Genomic DNA, 19620 nt, shown 5'->3' with positions numbered 1-19620 from the left:
AGGCAAAACCAAACGGACAACTGGAGGCAGCTAATACAAACCAGCACAGATTCGGGTACATAAAGTGTAATCAAATACTTAGTTAAAAAATGAATGTGCTGTATCTGGAATTTTTATTTCTAGAAAATATTCACATCATTAAAATTGCACCGTAATGTCACTCTTTAACATTGTCGTCTTCTGGCCTTGGCGCTGGCTAGGCAGAACTGAGGAACGTATGCTACCACACAAGTCTTGTACGTGACCATTTAGTAGCCTACAGTTATAGGCATCTAAATATGTATATGCCCTCAGTTTCTCTTTACCCTCGGTTTCTCTATTGGGTAGGTGTAGAAGTCAGGCCACTCAACCGGAGGTAGCGTTAATGTTAATCCTGTCAGATCGTCCATCCATTGACTGAGCGTGTATGGGTCCGCCAATCTGGGATGTCCGTTAAAATACCTTAACTTTTGCAAATAACAATCGCGGTCCTGGACAGTGAGTGACCTTGCACATTAAGATAAAATCGGATTTTCTCCAGTCATTGTTAAAAAACAAGCTAACAAAACTTGCAAACTAACCTTAGTGAAGCGGCCAGAGGGATCGTTCTGCCACAACCTGAGCTCCGCCCACAAAAAAACCTCACCATGTTTACCAACTGAAAATGGGTCTATATAATATAATATAGCCGAATGTCAAATAAAGCTGTTCTCATTTCCTATATTTCCTACAATAGAATGAGTAACTTAGCTATGATTAGGTGAATGACTAAATTTTTATAGGCCTATCTGGAAAATTATCTGAATTGAGAGACAATAGGACAATATTTGGCTGAGATACAACTATTTGAAAATCTGAAATCTGAGGGTGCAAAAAAATCTAAACATTGAGAAAATCGCCTTTAAAGTTGTCTTTATGTTCGCAATTTTGCTGCATTCACTCACAAAAATATATATTTTTATATATTTACGGTAGGAAATGAACAAAATATCTTCAAGGAACATGATCTTTACTTAATACCCAAATGATTTTTGGAAAAGAAAAATCTATAATTTTGATCCATACGATTTTGGCTATTGCCACAAATATACCCGTGCTACTTGTGACTGGTTTTGTGGTCCAGGGTCACATGTGGCCTATAGCAGTGGTCGGAAACAGGCGGCCCGGTCCCGCAGGCAGCTTATTTTGATAGCGGCTAGTTCTGAAATAGATCTGTCATGACAGCAACTGTTAGGCCTACTCACAATCACTTCGTCTTTAGTGATGTTGACTTCAAAATCAAAGTAGGGTACAAGAACGTTTTTGAAGCAATGTTTTATTTTGAGATGAATTGAGAGCTTTTAATTTGAAAAGTTCTGAAAGACATTCAAAAGAGTCTGTGGATCACTTCATTGCAGATAAAACTGCAACTCATCTTACAATAATACAACAGAATACAAAAAAAAAAAAAAATCTACTTATATCTGATTAATTATATTGTAAGGCATGTTTGTTGAAAAGCTGCTTTAGAATGATTTGTATTGTGAAAAGTGTTATACAAACAAAACTGATGTGGAAAATTAAAACTAAAAAGCAGAGCTTAGATTTTGAACAATTTATTTAATACTTTCTTAAATGATTTTTATTTAATATAATGTCCACAGTCATTCAAGAACATCTCCACTTTCCTGAGTATCTGATTGATCAGAGTTTGATGGTGTTTGCTCTCTCTTCTTCTGTTGAAGACTTCTGGATCTGATGTCATAAACCAGAATACCAACAGTAGCCACGCCCACCAGAGCAGAGAGAGCCAATCGGATCACAGCTTCAGTAAATCCACAACAGTGGATACTGGCGTCTGAAAGAAGAAATGAGCAATGCTAAAATATAAATATGGTTAATTTAGTTGGTTAATGGTTAATATATATATACACTATATACACTAACCAGATCAATCACTGTTTTTGATAAAAATTATATTTCTACATGGCAAATCATTTACTAGTAGGTGTAGTAGAGTAATAGAAAAACAATAGACCCAACATGTGTCAATGTATGCTGCTAATTCTGTATAATTTAATCATTAATTGAAAGGTGTGTGTTCAAAATAATAGCAGTGTGGAGTTCAATTAGTGAGGTTAATCATTCTGTGAAAAAACTAGTGTCAATAAGTGGCCCTTATTTAAGGGCGAAAGCATTACTGGACTGTACATGGTGGTTATAGTGCATTTCTCTCTGAAGATCTGGATAAAATGGGCCGTTCCAGACATTGTTCAGAAGAACAGCATACTTTGATTAAAAAGTTGATTGGAGAGGGTAAAACGTATAAAGAAGTGCAGAAAATGATAGGCTGCTCAGCTAAAATGATATCAAATGCTTTAAGTTGGCAATCAAAACCAGAAAGACATGGAAGAAAACGGAAAACTGCCATTCGAATGGATCGAAGAATAGCCAAAGTGGCGAAGACTCAGCCAATGATCAGCTCCAGGGTGATCAAAGAAGATCTAAAGTTACCCGTGAGTACTGTAACAATTAGAAGACACCTATATGAAGCCAAGCTATCAGCAAGGAGCCCCCGCAAAGTCCCATTGTTGAAAAAACAACATGTGCTAAAGAGGATACAATTTGCCAAAGAACACATTGACTGGCCTAAAGAGATATGGCGCTATATTTTGTGGACTGATGAAAGCAAGATTGTTCTTTTTGGGTCTAGGGGCCGCAGACAGTTTGTCAGACGACCCCCAAACACTGAATTCAAGCCACAGTACACTGTGAAGACTGTGAGCATGGTGGCACAAGCATCATGATATGGGAATATTTCTCATACCATGGTGTTGGGCCTATTTATCGTATACCACGGATCATGGATCAGTTTGAGTACATCAGAATACTTAAAGAGGTCATGTTGCCTTATGCCGAAGAGGAAATGCCCTTGAAATGGGTGTTTCAACAAGACATTGACCCCAAACACACCAGTAAGCGAGCAACATTTTGGTTCCAGATCAACAAGATTAACGTTATGGAGTGGCCAGCCCAATCCCCTGACCTTAATCCAATAGAAAACTTGTGGGGTGACATCAAAAATGCTGTTTTTGAGGCAAAACCAAGAAATGCAGAGGAATTGTGGTCTGTAGTGCAATCGTCCTGGGCTGGAATACCTGTTCACAGGTGCCAGAATTTGGTCGACTCCATGCAACACAGATGTGAAGCAGTTCTCAGAAACCGTGGTTATACAACTAAATATTAGTTTATTAGTTCAGTGATTCACAAGAAAGCTAAATCTTTTTTCATTTTTCAGTTTATACAGTAAATGTTTGACATTGTAAAGAAAAATGCAGACACTGCTATTTTTTTGAACAGCCTAATATTCCCTTTTCTTCACTTTCTATAAAGTAATAAACACACTGCAATAAAGTAATAAACACACTGCTATTGTTTTGAACACAACTGTGTATATACATATATATATATATATACTGTACGCACATATATATATATACAGTATATATATATATATATATATATATATATATATATATATATAGTACCACTGATGTACCTGAACATGGCTGACAGAGTTGAGTGTTGTTGAGATGTAGAGTCTGGTTGCTGATGGGATTGTTCACCACACAACTATACGAGTCATCCAGACACTCCAGATGTAGAGAGAGATCAGAGAGGCTCCTGAGATCAGACACACTCACGTTGGAGAATACACTGTTCCCTTTGTACCAGGAGAGAGTCACATGACTCACATTCACAGCTGAACACACCAATGAACAAGATGATGAAGATGATGAAGAATTTTGTGAAGAGTTACTGCTGATGACAGGAACAGGCAAAGGAGCTGGAAAACAGAGAATAAATCAAATTCAGAATAGAGTGCTGTGAAATATGTAAATTCATTGATATTTAAAATTGAATTAATGTAATTAAAGTAGCAGAGAAACAAATGTTATAAAATGTTGACTAAGTATTTAATTTGTTTTTATAAATGTACATTTTGTTCAAGGTTGCTCAGGTTTTATGCATATCTGTTCTTAATGACAGTTTTTCTAAAATGACATCCTCTTCCTAAAAAAAGCAAAACAAGAAATATCACAATATATCGCCTTTCTTACAGTTTCGCAATATATTGTAAACCCCTGTATGATAATACTTATTGTTGGCAGATTATTAGCGATACACAGCTCTAATTCTGTATCATCACATAATTGTCTATCATTTTATAATCTCAGTAATTTTGACAGTCATGTCACGGTCATTGACACACACACACACACACACACACACACACACACACACACACACACACACACACACACACACACACACACACACACACACACACATAACATACATACACACACAAGTAATTCTCTACTCACCATAGACAGTAAGATTGAATATGTTGCGCAGCGTCACTGATCTGGTGCTGGTTACTGTATAAAGTCCAGAGTCTGTGGTTCTGCTGTTTGTGATGGTCAGAGATCCGGTGTGATCCCGTTTCAGTCTGTCTCTGAATCTCTCATCAGAAACATCTGTCTTATTGTTCTGTCTGTAGATTTTAGCTATGAGACTGTCTCCAAAACTCCACATTATCAGATCAGCTGTCTGTGTTTCAGCATCAGTGTTTAGAGTGACAGATTGTCCCTCAGTCACTGACACTGACTTCACTTCATCAACACCAAACACTCCTGAGAAACAAACATGGTGTAAACTCAGAATTTGGAGATTTGCTAGATTTGGTTTTTGTCATTGTCATTTCTAATTTCTAATTGAAAAAGAACCTTCACTTCACTAACTTCAATGCATATATCAAGATTGTGCAATAGCCTACATTTAAATAAAATTGGATGTCCCAGACTCCCAGGAAGAGCAAAAATTACAAAATAAAAATAAATCATAAATAACGGAACGTAAGTAATAATAGAATGGTGTGTATGTGGACAAATGATTATACAAAAATAAGTGAAGTGAAGTCATGAAAATACTTACCACTCAGACTCCATAAGCACAAATAGAAGAATATAATCATGTCAAATATTTTCTTTGGCATTTCGCTGAACGATTTCAAACAACAACAAAGGCTACGTTTAAACACAACAAAATGCAAAACACAACATAAATGTCATAATAAACGGTGAACGTTTCGTAATAAAACGATAAAGAGCTGGAGGAGACAGTGCAGCTGGTCTGTTGTAAGGTGTAAAACTGTCGTCTGTCAAATTGCAACCCGCGTTCCTCTACGTTCGGAAATCACTTGCTGACGACAGAGTTACCGGTAGGCTATGTTTATTGGTTCAAACAATGGAGTTCTGTTCTGTTCTTTTAGGAAAATCGAGAAATCTGCAGATTTTAAATATCTGATATGATTTTCGTTGCACCAAATTGGTAGAGAACAGTGACTTAAATCTTGTTTTATTTATTAATTTTTTTACCTCGTCTTTTATTTTCATTTTCTGTAGCCTATTAGGCTACTGTAATTCCTACACATTCACTTCCTAATATATATTTTGTGTTGTACTGTAGCCTACTGTCCAAGTAGCCTAGTACACAAAACGCTTTGGTAAAATTGTACTTGTGGATTGTCGACATTCTATCCCGAGTTTGAGAAAAAAAGAAGAGAATTATCTGGTCAATGCAAACAGCAGATGGCGGTAATGCTCAGTTTTAGTTTGCGATCCGCTGTAAAGAAGAAAAGCAAACTTTTTATTTTTATTATGCTTCAACAACACAAACAAACAAGGTACATTATTTCAAATATCTGAATATAACCGCAATTGTTCAGCCTTAGGTTGAGCATAGCCAGTGCAAAGAAAAGAAAACTCAAAATAGAACAAACAAATAATTAAATAAAAAGAAATACAAAAAGAAATAAAATGAAAAATAAAACCAAAAGGAGTTTAAAAAAAATAAAATTAATTTAAACGTATCCAAAGGAGCAATCAATTTAAGGGCTTTCTGATTTTTAACAAATTTTAAAGATTTGCACAAGAGTTTAACCTCATTCATCCACTGATTCAAGTTGGGTTTAGATTTAAGGGAGGGGAAAAGACAAATAATTTTTCCTATTTTTTATTTTATTTCAACCGTATCAAAATCTCTAAGCACATATTCCCATAATCGGGTTTGGATAATAAGCCTGTAAAATAAAATTTCTAATGACTCTATTTGTAAAAAAAAAATTTTAAAAAAAATTCACAAAATTTACAACCTTCTAAGGAGAGCTGTCTCAGTTTTGGGGAGACTTTGGAGTAAAACATGTGTTCTTTAACAATTAATCTTAAAGGAATTGGTATGGTTCTGATCATTCTATTACAAATATTAACAGTACACTGCAGGGGCTGAGGGGGTGCTAGATCATTGACAGGGGGAGCTGCGCAATTTTATATATATATATATATATATGTATATATATATATATATATATATATATATATATATATACTATTAATAAATATATAGCCTACTATTAATAAATGAACAAAACTTGGCCACTAAATAATTCATATTCAATTATTTTAATGATCACAATAAAAGTTTTAATTTTATTAAATTGAACAAGCGCAACATTCAGCATTCAATTAAATATTCTTGAAGATTTATTATTATTAATAAGGTTATTTCAACATAATATCTCTTATTTCGACATAATATGTGTGCGTGCAACAAGCAAGATGTGCATTTGTAAATCCGGTGACGCATGCATTAATTTTGATTAATTAATAGTGTTTTCTGTATCAGTGTCGGCTGCAAAGATGAAGTTGACGATCGCCATATCCGTAGTGATGGTTCAGCTGGTTCAAGCTGGTTCAAATCATACCTATCTGACCGCTACCATTTTGTCTATTTAAATGGAGAAAAATCGATCATAACTCCAGTAAACTATGGAGTGCCGCAGGGATCTGTATTAGGCCCTCTGTTATTCTCAATATATATGATGCCACTTGGAAATATTATAAGGAAACATGGAATTAGTTTCCATTGTTATGCTGATGACACTCAAATATATATTTCATCACGGCCGGATGAAAACGCTAAATTTTCCAAATTGACAGAGTGTGTTAAAGATATAAAAGATTGGATGACGCGTAATTTTCTTTTAATTAAATCCAGACAAGACAGAGGTAATACTTATCGGTTCAAAAAACCGCCCACAAAACCTCGCACAATACAACTTTAACATCATAGGATGTCCTGTTACTTTATCCTCTACAGTAAAAGACCTGGGTGTTATACTCGATTGCAACCTGTCTTTTGAAAATCATATTTCATATGTTACAAAAACAGCCTTTTTCCACCTTAGAAACATTGCTAAGCTACGTAATATGCTATCAGTTTCTGATGCAGAAAAGCTAGTTCATGCATTCATGACCTCGAGACTGGATTACTGTAATGCTTTATTAGCTGGTTGTCCTGCATCCTCAATAAACAAGCTACAGTTAGTCCAAAATGCCGCCGCTAGAGTTCTTACGAGATCAAGAAAATATGATCATATAACACCGATTTTATCATCACTGCATTGGTTACCTATAAAGTTCCGTATTAATTACAAGGTATTGCTACTGACTTATAAAGCCCTAAACGGCTTAGCTCCAGTCTATTTAACGGATCTTCTATCGCCCTATAATCCATCGCGCTCTTTAAGATCACTAAATTCAAGGCTTTTGGTCATACCTAGGATATCCAGAACCACCAAAGGAGGGAGAGCATTTTCACATTTGGCTCCAAAACTCTGGAATAGTCTTCCTGATACTGTTCGTTGCTCAGACTCGCTCTCCCAGTTTAAAACTAGATTAAAGTCGCATCTCTTCAGCCAGGCATTCATATAATCCTACAGTTCAAACTACAATCCGGCCTCTAGCTCATAAATGCCAGAGGAGAACTGGCCCCCGACTGAGCCTGGGTTCTCCCAAGGTTTTTTTTCTCCATTAGGTCACCTGATGGAGTTTTAGGACACCATTAGGTCACTTGATGGAGTTTTTCGGTTCCTTGCCACTGTTGCCTTTGGCTTGCTCAGTTGGGGATATTTTGGGGATATTTAATTTAATTTTATCAATCAATAAATTCCTCTTGAAACAAACTTTGTTGTATTATTTTAATTTAATACTGTGAAGCTGCTTTGATACAATCTGTATTGTGAAAAGCGCTATACAAATAAACTTGACTTGACTTGACTTGACTAGTGAACGCGCTTATAGAGAGGAATGCACTTAATGGATTACATAATCAGAGAGTAGCCTATTTCTTTTCGTTTTGAATTGTTTAGTTTAAAGACATTTCAAGCTTTGTGTATTTGATGTATTTCTCATGTCTGTGAGGCATACGCTGAGTTTCGTTAAGTTAGGATGAGATGCGCTCCAGTTTACGTGCAATGCAACTTATGCAAGTGACCGCGCGGGCACCTCCATGGTTATATTGTCTGCTATTTTTGCTTCTTATTTATTCAATCCAGGCAATTGGTTTATGAAAAATTTATTAAACTTAAGATACAATTTATACAAAACGAAATTCACTTTAAAGAAAGGCTTTCTACAAAACAAAACTTAATGAAGTGGTCAAAATCATGTCTGACCCAGTCCATGTCTCTCGATTTATTGCGCATCCTATCTTACCCGTGCTGTTCACTTTTCATAATCAACATAGATGGAAAAAAAATTACATTATAATATTTTAACAAAAATGAAACTAAATGCGCTTATTTAATGGCTAGTAGGCCTACAGACTCTCTATTTGTACAAATTGCTGCACATTCATTTAATTCTGAATTTTGCACACACAAGTTGAAAGCCATTTGTTAAAATCAAGTTCACGGATAATTGTGCGTGCATTTATTAATCATTATGATACTAAAATCATAACAAAGTAGGCAATACTGTACAAAAAATCAGATGAGCCCAGAATATGAATGCAACGTTTAATTACACGTTAAGTATTTTCCTCCCATAGAAAACCATTATAAGAACGCTTAATGTGGCTTAATGCAGATTAGAATGTCCCCTTATTATGTCGAAATAACGAGATATTATGTCGAAATAACGAGATATAATGTTGAAATAACGACTTAATATCTCGAAATTACAAGATAAGTTTTCTTTTTCTTTTTTTCTTAAAAATGCAGTTCAGGGCTTCCATAGAATACAGCCTGAATATAATTGCTTCCAGAAATAATTTTTGGGGGTGCTATCGGGGTGCTTTGGTCTTTCTTGGGGGTGCTGAAGCACTTGCTAGCCCCTCCCTAGTGCTGCCCATGGTACACTGTAATTGGAATTTCTCACAAAACTCCAGAATTTATTTTATAATCAATAAATAATATTTTTATAATCAAAGTGATAAGCCTTATTTGTCTAATGGCGCGTTTCCACCGAGTGGTACGGTACGGTACGGTACGGGTCGGTACGGGTCGGGTCTGTTAACCATGATTTGGCTAGCGTTTCCACCGCCAACAGTACCCTTACTTGATAGGCGTGGTGTATTCCAGAAAGTAGTGATAACGTCACTTGATAGGCGTGGTGTATGACGGAAAGTAGCTTGACGTCATTCGATCGCGCGGGAAGAGGAAAGTTCACCGCAAACAACAATGGAGGACATACAGCAGATCCTATTCTTGCTTCTCGGTGTGTGGCTGTTTATCTCAAGGAAGAGACAATATTTGTTTGAGCAAAGGCTACATGCTGCAAGGAAAAACACAGCGGAAAAATACAGGGGAATTCGGGAAATTTTAAGGAGCTGGGACGAGACAGACAACCGCGCGAGTAAAGACAAGGCAAGACAAACACGACGGCGCAGGCGGGTAAGCTTGAGCTAAGCTAACTTTTTTATGTCATGTATTAATGTATTTCGTCTTATGTGCTAACTAAGCAATATTGTTATAGATTAAATAACCCTACACTGAATAAATAAGTACAATAAGCCCTGCCTGTGAAACCAGATTTTAACTGTGCCAACTGTAAACTACAGTCTATTCATTAAGCACTATGAAGGTTACTTTTTAAGATCATTAAACTTTTACATGAATCTGTTGATGCCTATATTATTACAAGTGCAATACTAGTTGTGGTTAATGATAGATTAGAAGTATAATTTTGAGAAAATAGTTATATCTGTAAGCTATTTTTTCTTTGTGCTTTAATGACACCAAAGTTCCCTCTCTGGTGCAGTATATTAGATATTTTAACAAATTTATATATTCTATCGTGTCCAAGGGTAACTCTTACAATGTTTATAATACTTTATATAATACTTTATGTATTTTTTCATCCGGCGTATGATAGTTGCACTTTTAATTAAATGACCCACCATCACTGCGACATTGTATTAATCTTAACTTTTTTGTTTGTTTGTTTTCTAGATACTCAATCTGGTGCAAAATCAGCGCCGCAGACCAACCGTTTGGACTTTCAGCCTCTCAAATGACTGGTGGGATGTGATCGTTCCAGGATTCACACACACACAGTGGTTGAACAACTTCAGGATGTCTGAAGAAACATTTATATTCCTTTGTGCCATGGTGCATCCAGCAATGGAAAAGCAGGACACAAACTACAGAGAGTGTGTTCCCCTTAAGAAAAGAGTTGCCATTGCACTATGGAAGCTTGCAACCAACAGCGACTACAGAAGTATTGGCCATCTTTTTGGAGTCAGCAGAACAACAGTGTGTCGGTGCGTCCAGGAATTCTGCAAGGCCGCTAGCATGTTGTTAGTTCCAGAACAGATATGTTTCCCTGACCAGCAGAAGTTCAAAGAGATGGCAGCCTACTTTGAGAACCGGTGGGGGCTTCCACAGTGTGTTGGTGCCATTGATGGGTCACACATACCCATAATAGCCCCAAAGGAGTACCACTGCGATTACTTTAATAGAAAAGGCTGGCATTCCATCATCCTGCAAGGAGTAGTTGACGGAAAAGGACTATTTTGGAGTGCATATGCAGGAATGGCTGGAAGTTTGCATGATGCTCGGGTTCTGAGACTATCTACATTGTGGGAGTTGGTCGAGCGTGGAAGCCTCTACCCAGCTTGCACCAGGAACATCAGTGGGGTGAATGCTGGCTTTTATGTGCTAGGAGACTCTGCCTACCCTTTGCAGAATTGGCTCCTAAAACCATTCCCTGACAATGGCCGGCTGACAGCAGAACAACTGACCTACAACAAAAAAGTGTGCAGGGCTCGGGTGGTGGTAGAAAATGCTTTTGGGAGACTCAAAGGAAGGTGGCGGTGCCTTATGAAGAGGAATGACAGCGACATCGAACTGGTGAAGTCCATGGTGTTGACTTGTTGTGCTCTGCACAATCTTTGTGAAAGGCATGGAGAGGATTACCAGCACGAATGGGATACACCTGTTGCTGCAGAGCCTGTGGTGCCACTGGCACAGGGTGCAGAGGAGGAGGGCAGGGATGTACGCGAGGGTCTGATGCGTTATTTGAACAGTTAAATCTGTTGTACAGATAGCAAAGGCACACCTGTGTAAACGCTAAGTTTTGATTTTATGGACATGAATAAATCCTTTTTACTTTTACCCTGCCTCTTCATATTTTGTGAAATATTTTTGCCGCTGCCTCTTATGTAGATGGTGTTTAAACATGAGGTATAATTCATTTTGGGTAGCTATATCAAATGGCCAAACTGGTAACGCTTAAGATAATACTGCGCAAGTACACATAATTTACAGCATACCTTTTGGTAATTATAGAGTGTGTACATGTAATTATAGGGGAACAATTTATAATATTTGGTGAATAAAGGAGTAATAAGTACAACCATGAAAAATACAAATAAAATGCAGTATTTCATAACTAAGCTACCCAACTAAGGGCTAATTATTTTAATATTACATGGTATGTAGCTTATGACCTATTATGCTAAAAAACATGGAAAATTACAAATAATTTATGCAGTAATTCATGATTACAGCCCGGAAAGTACTGCGTAAGTACACCGAATTTACAGCGTACCTTTCTGTAATTATTGTACATACTTTATAAGTACACGTGTAATTATAAGGGAACAATTTATAATATTTATAATATTAATTTATAATATTTGGGGTAAAGGACTTATTACTCTGCAATACCTATGACTGTAAAAATAAATAAATTCAGATTTTGTTTGCAATAAATGTAAAGTAACACATTGCTAACTATTTTGTATTTAAGGCAAGCATAATCTCCCAAATGGCCATTATGGCCAAGGTAGCAAACAATAGATGTCATTGACACCAGATGACAGGAACATTAATAAAACGACCTCAATTTATAGAATGGGTAAGGGAGGAATTGTGTGAGATGGCCATTGAACACAGGACACATGAGGTAATGAAAAAGTACTTTAATTTAAAAAGTCAAACAAATGCTATTGACAAAAAAATGAGCTGTGCGACTGAAAAAAGGTTTTGTAAACAAGTGCAAACAAAAATTAAAAGTGCAAACAAAGTAAACGAGTGCAAACAAAAAACTAAATAAGTCCAAAAAAATTAAACAAGTCCAAAAAAGTAAACAAGTCTAAAGTGCTGTGTGCAAAAGAGCACAAGTGGCTGGATCATGGCACAGGGTTGGGGCGACTACTCAACGCCTGCACCAGCTGACTGAGCGTGCCGAGGAAGGCCTGATTGAAGCTTGCAGACTGCTCCATGTGTTGGCGAGTTAGTTCAGCCTCATGCCGCCTTGCCTCACGTGCATCCTCCAGCATAAGTTCGAAGCGCCGGTCACGGCGTTCCTCCATCCTCTCCAACCACTCCTGCTGCTTCTCATCAGCTGCCTGCATCTCAACCAGGGCCGCATGAACATCCTGTTGCCCCCTTTTCCTCTTGCCTGGAATGCAAAAGAGACAGGAATGTTGGTTTGTTTAGCGAAGCATTTTGATCCTTGTGATTTGAGCCAACCAATATTATGGGGAGATATCTACAGTACTACAATACAATGTCTAAATTGGACATGTATATATTAACATATGACGATAATGAACTCATGATACAATATTGCGATACTCCACGACATATGATAAAAGGTAAAAAAAAAAAATTATTGTCGATTAAAATGAAAACTTGGATATTACATTGTGGGTTTAAATGGATAGGCTTGGACTTGGTGCTTGTAACCCAAGGACAATGGTGACACCAGAATAAAAATATTCATGATTCTGAAGCTGAAAATACTGAATTATTTTAGACGAATATTCTTAACGTTCTGGTAATAAGACATTTGCCATTATGAGGACCCACAAATATTCCCCCATTGCATTAGTATACATCATAAGCAACATTATATAGTAATTTAATGTAGTACTGACACTCTGAAAACATGAATGTTTTCTCACACAGTAATTTTTATTTTGGGAGAACTATCCATGATACATATTGTCAACATCCACAATACGTATTGTTGCGCTTTTGTATTGCGAAATATATTATGGCACGATATATTGTTACACCTCTAGTATATATTATTACAGTATTATACATTTCTTTTCACTCTGGTGTTCATGTCTTACCGATTGTAATACGCCGAGGTTCACTCGAAGTTGATGGAGCAGATTCTGGTGGTGGTGTCGGGGTTGATGTCCTGGTAGGCGAACTTGAGCTTTCAAGGGTGGAAATCTCATCAAGTGCCTCCATTTCCTCCTGACAGCTAGGATGCTCAACTGAAAATTTACAAAAGTCACGTTAATAACACAAACGGCAACAATGCGGTTGAGATAAATACAGAACATACAACGTAGTAGGACTGAGTGGGTAGCCAAACAAAGCATTTTTACTTTGTATAATGTACATAAGTATTTTTTTTCAAGTATCTATAATTTTATAAGAGTAACTTTTATTGCACTACATTCCAAAGCATAATATTGTACTTTTTACCCCACAACATTACTGTACTGTTTAAGCCTATTGAATGTGGACATTTTCACCTTGCTCTGATATTTCATAATAATTTTCAGACGGAGTTCTTACTCTTTCCTTAAGCTATATCATTAGACCCATCTCTCTTTAATATATATTTAGTAGAATATGTTTAGTAATAAAACAGTTGTATTTTATTAGGGTATCTGTAGGCTAGAAGTAACGTTACTGGACATGTACTCCGTCCACCACAGGCTAATAAACTAACGTTAGCGTTTTGCTAGCTTGCAAATGATCGGTTGATACCACACTGGCTGGCTGACAGACAAACAACAGACTTGCACAAAAGTTGTGCATTGAACGTAAGCTTTCCCGTGATCGATGTATACTAACGTTATATTTCACAATTACAAACTTACCGGGAGGCTCCATCATCGACTCCAGCAACGAGGTAGCCGTATCGATGCCTCCTTCTCGTCCCAAACTCGCCGGTCTGTGCCCGTAGATGGCGTCCATCATTTCTAGCCACTTCCAATTTTTTCTGTGAACACCACTCCGGCTGTTGTGGTCTTTCACCTTACGATAGTCACTCCGCAGTTTCTTGCATTTAATGCGGCACTGCTCGGACGTCCGCTGGTAACCCTCGACAGCCATCCTCTCAGAAACATGCTGAAAAACCTTTTCGTTTCTCACCATGCCATCGAGTTCCCTTTGCACCCTTTCTTCACCGATGATACCCAAGAAGGTCTGCACCTCCTGGGTCGACCACGGTAAAGTTATGCTGCGCGGCGACATTGTTGCGACGGTGTTGTAATTTAAAAATGGCGCCTCGTGTGTTGTGTCTTTCCCCTTGCGGCACGCGCAAATGACGATTCTCTGTCAACCAATCAACGTTCTGCAGTGATTCTAGCTCCACCCTTTAGTACCGTTCCACTGTGCTAGGTACCCCAACGGAAGGGTACCCAAAAAGTGGTACGGTACGGTTCGGCTTTTTGGTACCATTCTCAACTTTTGGCAGTGGAAACGCAAATAAAAGGGTACCGACCCGACCCGTACCGTACTGTAGCGAGCCACTACAAATTAAGTCGAAAGAAACAAATAATTAATTAATTAATCATTTTAAATAACACACACACACACACAAAAAAAATAAATAAATAAATCTACACAATTTCATTATAGTCAGTAAAAATTGTACGAACGGAAACTAAAAATGGTAACAAAAAGAGAAAAGAGGTGTGGTTTTGGGTGACAGAGAACGATAAGGAAGAGGAAGGGGAAGTAGAGAGAAGGAAGTAGAGAAGTGGAAGGAGAGTCTGGTTGGGAAGTTGAATCCGCGTCTGGAAGAGTCTGAGGGAAAACGAGGCCGTTGTTGCAGCGTGATTGTGAAGTGCTCTGTGTTGGATTATTGTTCAAGTCGACAAGGTCTGAACGTCTGCATTGTGGAATACTGGAGTATGGACGCGCGTATGCGATGACTGAGTGACTGATCGTGCTGGAACCTGGACGCCGCGGGTGAAAACCAACGCCAAAGGTTAAACTTGAGAAACTGCAGAATTGCAAGGTTTATCCTGTGAGTAATCATCCCTTCTGTGACAATTTCCGACGTATGATCCTCGAAAGGTAAAAGGAGAATTAGTCTTCCCAGCGCTCTCAAAAGTTCCTAACACTGAAAACTCGCTCTCTTCCTTAAAACATCAAACCACTCTCTTATTAAAAACGATTGTTATTCCCTCTATCAGTTACTAACAATATTATTTGATTTAATTTCGTTTTTATTATAAATTTACTTCTATTTTGAACTGGTTTGGGATTATTTTTGTTGTTGTTTTTTTTGGTCTAATTCTGAACTTTGTCAAGTCTGTGCGCAACCGCGCCGGTATTTCAGTTAAACGAAATGATTTATTTATTTGCTCTTTTCTGAGAGCTTTACTGCTGGACACTGAGTGAATTAAATTATTTTCTGGGTTGGTGAAAAATTATATGAATGGACTTAATGAAATCAGCAGGTCTCTTGTTGTGGTTTTCTGTGTTTTCCGCAATCGGACAATAAAATTGTTTGTCAGTTATATTTAAACTGTCTGGCGCCCAATGTGAACATTTAAAAATTGAGTAACTCACCGTTACAGAATGGCGCCCAACGTGGGGCCCGAACATGGACAATAGATGAACTTTACTGAACTATAAACTTAAATGGACAATGAGACAGGACTATGGGGTGTTAAAATATTGAAACCAACTTGGGATATGGACATTATGAAATGACCTGTCTTTCACCTTTCACACTTGAATCTGAAATGAAATGAACAGTGAACATTTAATGTTTGTTTGTTTTCTCTAAAATTGAATTTCATGCTTGAAGCTGAAAGGGAAATGTTGCTGGCATTCATTTAAGATAGTTGTAGAGCTGAATATGTTTTTGATCATTGTGGTAATTGTGAAAATTGGTACTCTACAATTGTTATTTACCATGTCTACTAATTCAAATCACCATTCTTTTTCATCTCCTTTGATGTCCCCTCCAGACATTTCCACTCCATTACCTGCCCCCATTCCCAGAGACCCTCCTTCCTTCCTTTTACAATCGGCAGATATGGACATTGCAACCCCTGCTTCTCTTTCCCCTGTTTTAGAGACCTACAATGAACCTCCTGGGGTGTTCTCTACTCGTGAGCAAGCCTCGTTTGAGTCTGAGATTCAGTGTAAACTCCCTATGATGCTTCCTACCCCTGGTAGAGGATGGGGCCAACTTACTGAGCAAGTCCATGATAATCTGAATAAATTGAATCAGGATTTGGGTAAACAGGACAAAGTTCTAAATGATTTAATTAAGCAAGTACAAAGAAGTAGATTTCATGTAGAGTCCAAGATAAACAAACTAGCAGAACAAACAGATCAAAGTTTACAAAACCTATATAGGGTAGTATCTTCAAATAAGGACAAAACCGACAGTGAAATGGATACAATAATGAAAGCAATCAAAACTGTAGTGTCTGAGGAAATGGACAGAGTGAAAGTTTCTCTGGTGTCTGAACTTGGATTTATGGTGGATCAGTTACAAATTGAGGTTCAGCGAGACTTAAAAGATATGCAGAAAGCTGTGCAAGAAAAAAACACTGAGCTAGTAAACCATTTTTCTGAGTACTCCTCAGCATTAAAGAGTTTGTCAATAAAAGTGGATGAAATGGGTGGAAAACTTGACACACTCTCAGTGGTTCACTCCAGTAAAATGGTGGATGAAGAAATGCAATCAGCCCATTCAGCTTCCTCCCACTTACCAGAGACTTCACCCTTGAGGACTACTTCTGTTCTTACCTCTGTTCCAAAAACTGATCATATTAAATTAGTCTTTCCTACCTATGGGAGGCCAGGAGATGATTCTGATCCACTATTGTATTTATCAAAGTGTCAAGATTTTCTTGCTTTGCACCCATTATCTGAAATTGATCTTCTTGCTACTTTTCGTACTGTTCTTCATGGCACCGCTCGAGATTGGTGGGAAACAACACGTTCCAAAATTGCATCTTGGGTGGAGTTCAAAGCTTCCTTTTTATCCGCCTTTTTAGCCGAAGACTATGAAGATGAACTTGCGGAACGGGTCAGAACTAAAAAACAGGGTGAACATGAACCCATTAGAGACTTTGCATATTCTTACCGAGCTCTCTGTATAAGATGGAATCCAGGCCTCACTGAAAAGGACATTGTTAAGCTTATATTGAAACATATAAAACCATATCTTGCCAGCCAGCTCCGTGGAAGAGTGGAGGACGTGGATGAGCTGGTGCGTCTGGGGCATCAGATGGAAAAGGACCATGAACTACAACTGGCATACGAGCATAACATTCATGTCAAAAGAGCGGGTCCCATACAGAAGGGATGGCAGCATCCTCCTAACGTTCCTCTGGAAGACAAAACCCCATTGTGTTGGCGTTGCAGAGGCACACATTCCCCTGGGTCATGCCCTCAGTACAATTCTTCTCCGTTCACTCAAATGAGTAGTCAATATAATCAACAAAAATCAACTAAGTCCAAAACCAGTGGATACCCCAGCAACTCCACTGCATCAACTGTGACTTCTAAACAGTCTTTTAAAATGGACTCCTCCCGGTCTAAAGATTCTTTGTCAACTATGAAACAACCCTCCCCTTTGAATCCAAAAGCCATTCCACAACAGCTAGTGGTGCCCATACGTATTAAGAATTGGTATGGCAAGGCTATCATGGACACAGGAGCCAGCTACACCTTGATGCATGAGAATCTCTGGACTGAGTTGAATAGTTCAAAAGAAAATCTTAAGCCTTGGTGCCATGGTCCCTTGTATCTTGCCAATGGAGAAGCGGAAACACCTCTAGGATGGACAGCTTTGGACATTGAAATACAGGGTAATGTGGTAAACTCATCGGTGGCTGTGCTTCCTTCTAGAGCTCTGGCCTATGGAATTGTGTTGGGACTTGACTTTATTTACCATAGCCAACTACAAATAAATGTTGCTGACCAGGTGTATGGTTTCAAAAACACTCCTTTAGTCACTTATCCTTTTCAACCTGGCAGTGCCTCAGTGTCTGGCTGGAAAACCCAAGAATTAAGGAACAACAAAGGTAGTGGTAACCCGAAACATCAACTCGGTCTTATCAGTTCTATACCTCCGCCGGGGTTCCAGTTGAAGGTGGATCGTCTTGGTGTTCAGGATTACATAAATCAGGCTGTGTCATCTGCCAATCTACAAATATACGAAAAACAACAATTATTTGACATTCTACAAGCAAATCATAAAGTGTGTACCCATGAAGTTGGTAGAACCAATGTTTTACAACATCACATATATACAACTGCCCAAATTCCTATAAAACAAAAACCTTACCGCATGTCTTCTGTAAAACAGGCCATTGTGAAAGAGCAACTTGAAGAGATGTTGTCTGCAGGTATCATCGAACCCTCACGTTCTGGCTGGTCCTCTCCGGTGGTGCTAGTGCCTAAAAAAGATGGTGGACAAAGATTTTGTGTGGATTACAGGAAACTCAATTCACTTACAGAAAGTGATGCATATCCGCTGCCATCCATCATGGAGATTCTGGAGTCCCTCTCTGGTTCAACCATTTTTTCCACTATCGACTTAAATAGTGGATACTGGCAAGTGGAGATGGCACCTGAGAGTAAGTTTATGACTGCCTTCATAACTCCCTCAGGCCTCTACCATTTTAATGTGATGCCTTTTGGGCTTAAAAATGCACCAGCCTCATTCCAGAGGTTAATGGAGTTGGTCCTGGGAGACTTACGTGGTCAGTGTTGCCTGGTGTACTTAGATGATATAATCATTTATTCTTCCTCTGTGACACAGCATTTTTTGGATCTTCAGATGGTATTTGACAAACTCCAACAAGCAGGACTAACCATCAACTTGAAGAAAAGCACATTCTGTCTGGAAGAGATAAAATTTTTGGGACACATTGTCAATACCAACGGTATTGCAGCAGATCCAGAGAAGGTATGCTCCATTCAGCAGTATCCTGTACCAAAGAATCTCAAAGAGGTTCAAAGATTTTTAGGAATGTCTGGATGGTACCACAGGTTCGTTCCTGGCTTCTCAAAAATTGCTGAACCGTTGAATAACTTGAAAAAAAAAGGTCAGTCTTTTATCTGGTCTCATGAGTGTCAGCAGGCGTTTGATCAATTAAAATCATATCTGACTTCTTCCCCAGTTTTAGGACACCCCAAACCAGATCTTCCATTCACCGTGTATACAGACGCAAGTGAAACCGGTCTTGGAGCAGTACTTGCACAAAAAACAGGAGCAGACTCTGAGCAAGTTATAGCATATGCCAGTAGGA

The 19620-nt window shown here is 38.1% G+C and overlaps 4 protein-coding genes across 4 annotated transcripts in view; 2 read left to right on the top strand and 2 right to left on the bottom strand.

Annotated features, from left to right (window-relative positions):
- LOC309476203 (elastase-1-like) overlaps window positions 1–19620 on the bottom strand; it is a 156755-nt gene that overhangs the window by 32966 nt on the left and 104169 nt on the right. The window lies entirely within an intron of this gene.
- The window catches only part of LOC309476168 (uncharacterized protein), a 209688-nt gene that overhangs the window by 121241 nt on the left and 68827 nt on the right, over window positions 1–19620 (top strand). The gene's annotated exons all lie outside the window — the stretch shown is intronic.
- Window positions 1559–5184, bottom strand: LOC309476176 (uncharacterized protein). Its single transcript, XM_082139417.1, has 4 exons — window positions 4957–5184; window positions 4347–4655; window positions 3518–3805; window positions 1559–1816 (listed from the first exon to the last, which is right to left on the bottom strand). The coding sequence occupies exons 1-4, from the start codon at window positions 5015–5017 to the stop codon at window positions 1623–1625; spliced, it is 852 nt and encodes a 283-aa protein (XP_081995543.1). The 5' UTR covers window positions 5018–5184; the 3' UTR covers window positions 1559–1622.
- On the top strand, window positions 9314–11476 carry LOC309476058 (uncharacterized protein). The gene is made up of 2 exons (XM_082139198.1): window positions 9314–9754; window positions 10313–11476. The coding sequence occupies exons 1-2, from the start codon at window positions 9542–9544 to the stop codon at window positions 11390–11392; spliced, it is 1293 nt and encodes a 430-aa protein (XP_081995324.1). The 5' UTR covers window positions 9314–9541; the 3' UTR covers window positions 11393–11476.

Source organism: Leuciscus leuciscus (genome assembly GCF_965113295.1).
Source record: "Leuciscus leuciscus genome assembly, chromosome: 15".
Classification (NCBI taxonomy): Eukaryota; Metazoa; Chordata; class Actinopteri; order Cypriniformes; family Leuciscidae; genus Leuciscus; species Leuciscus leuciscus.
Note: the sequence above shows the minus strand (reverse complement) of the source record. Positions and strands in the feature narration are given on the sequence as shown.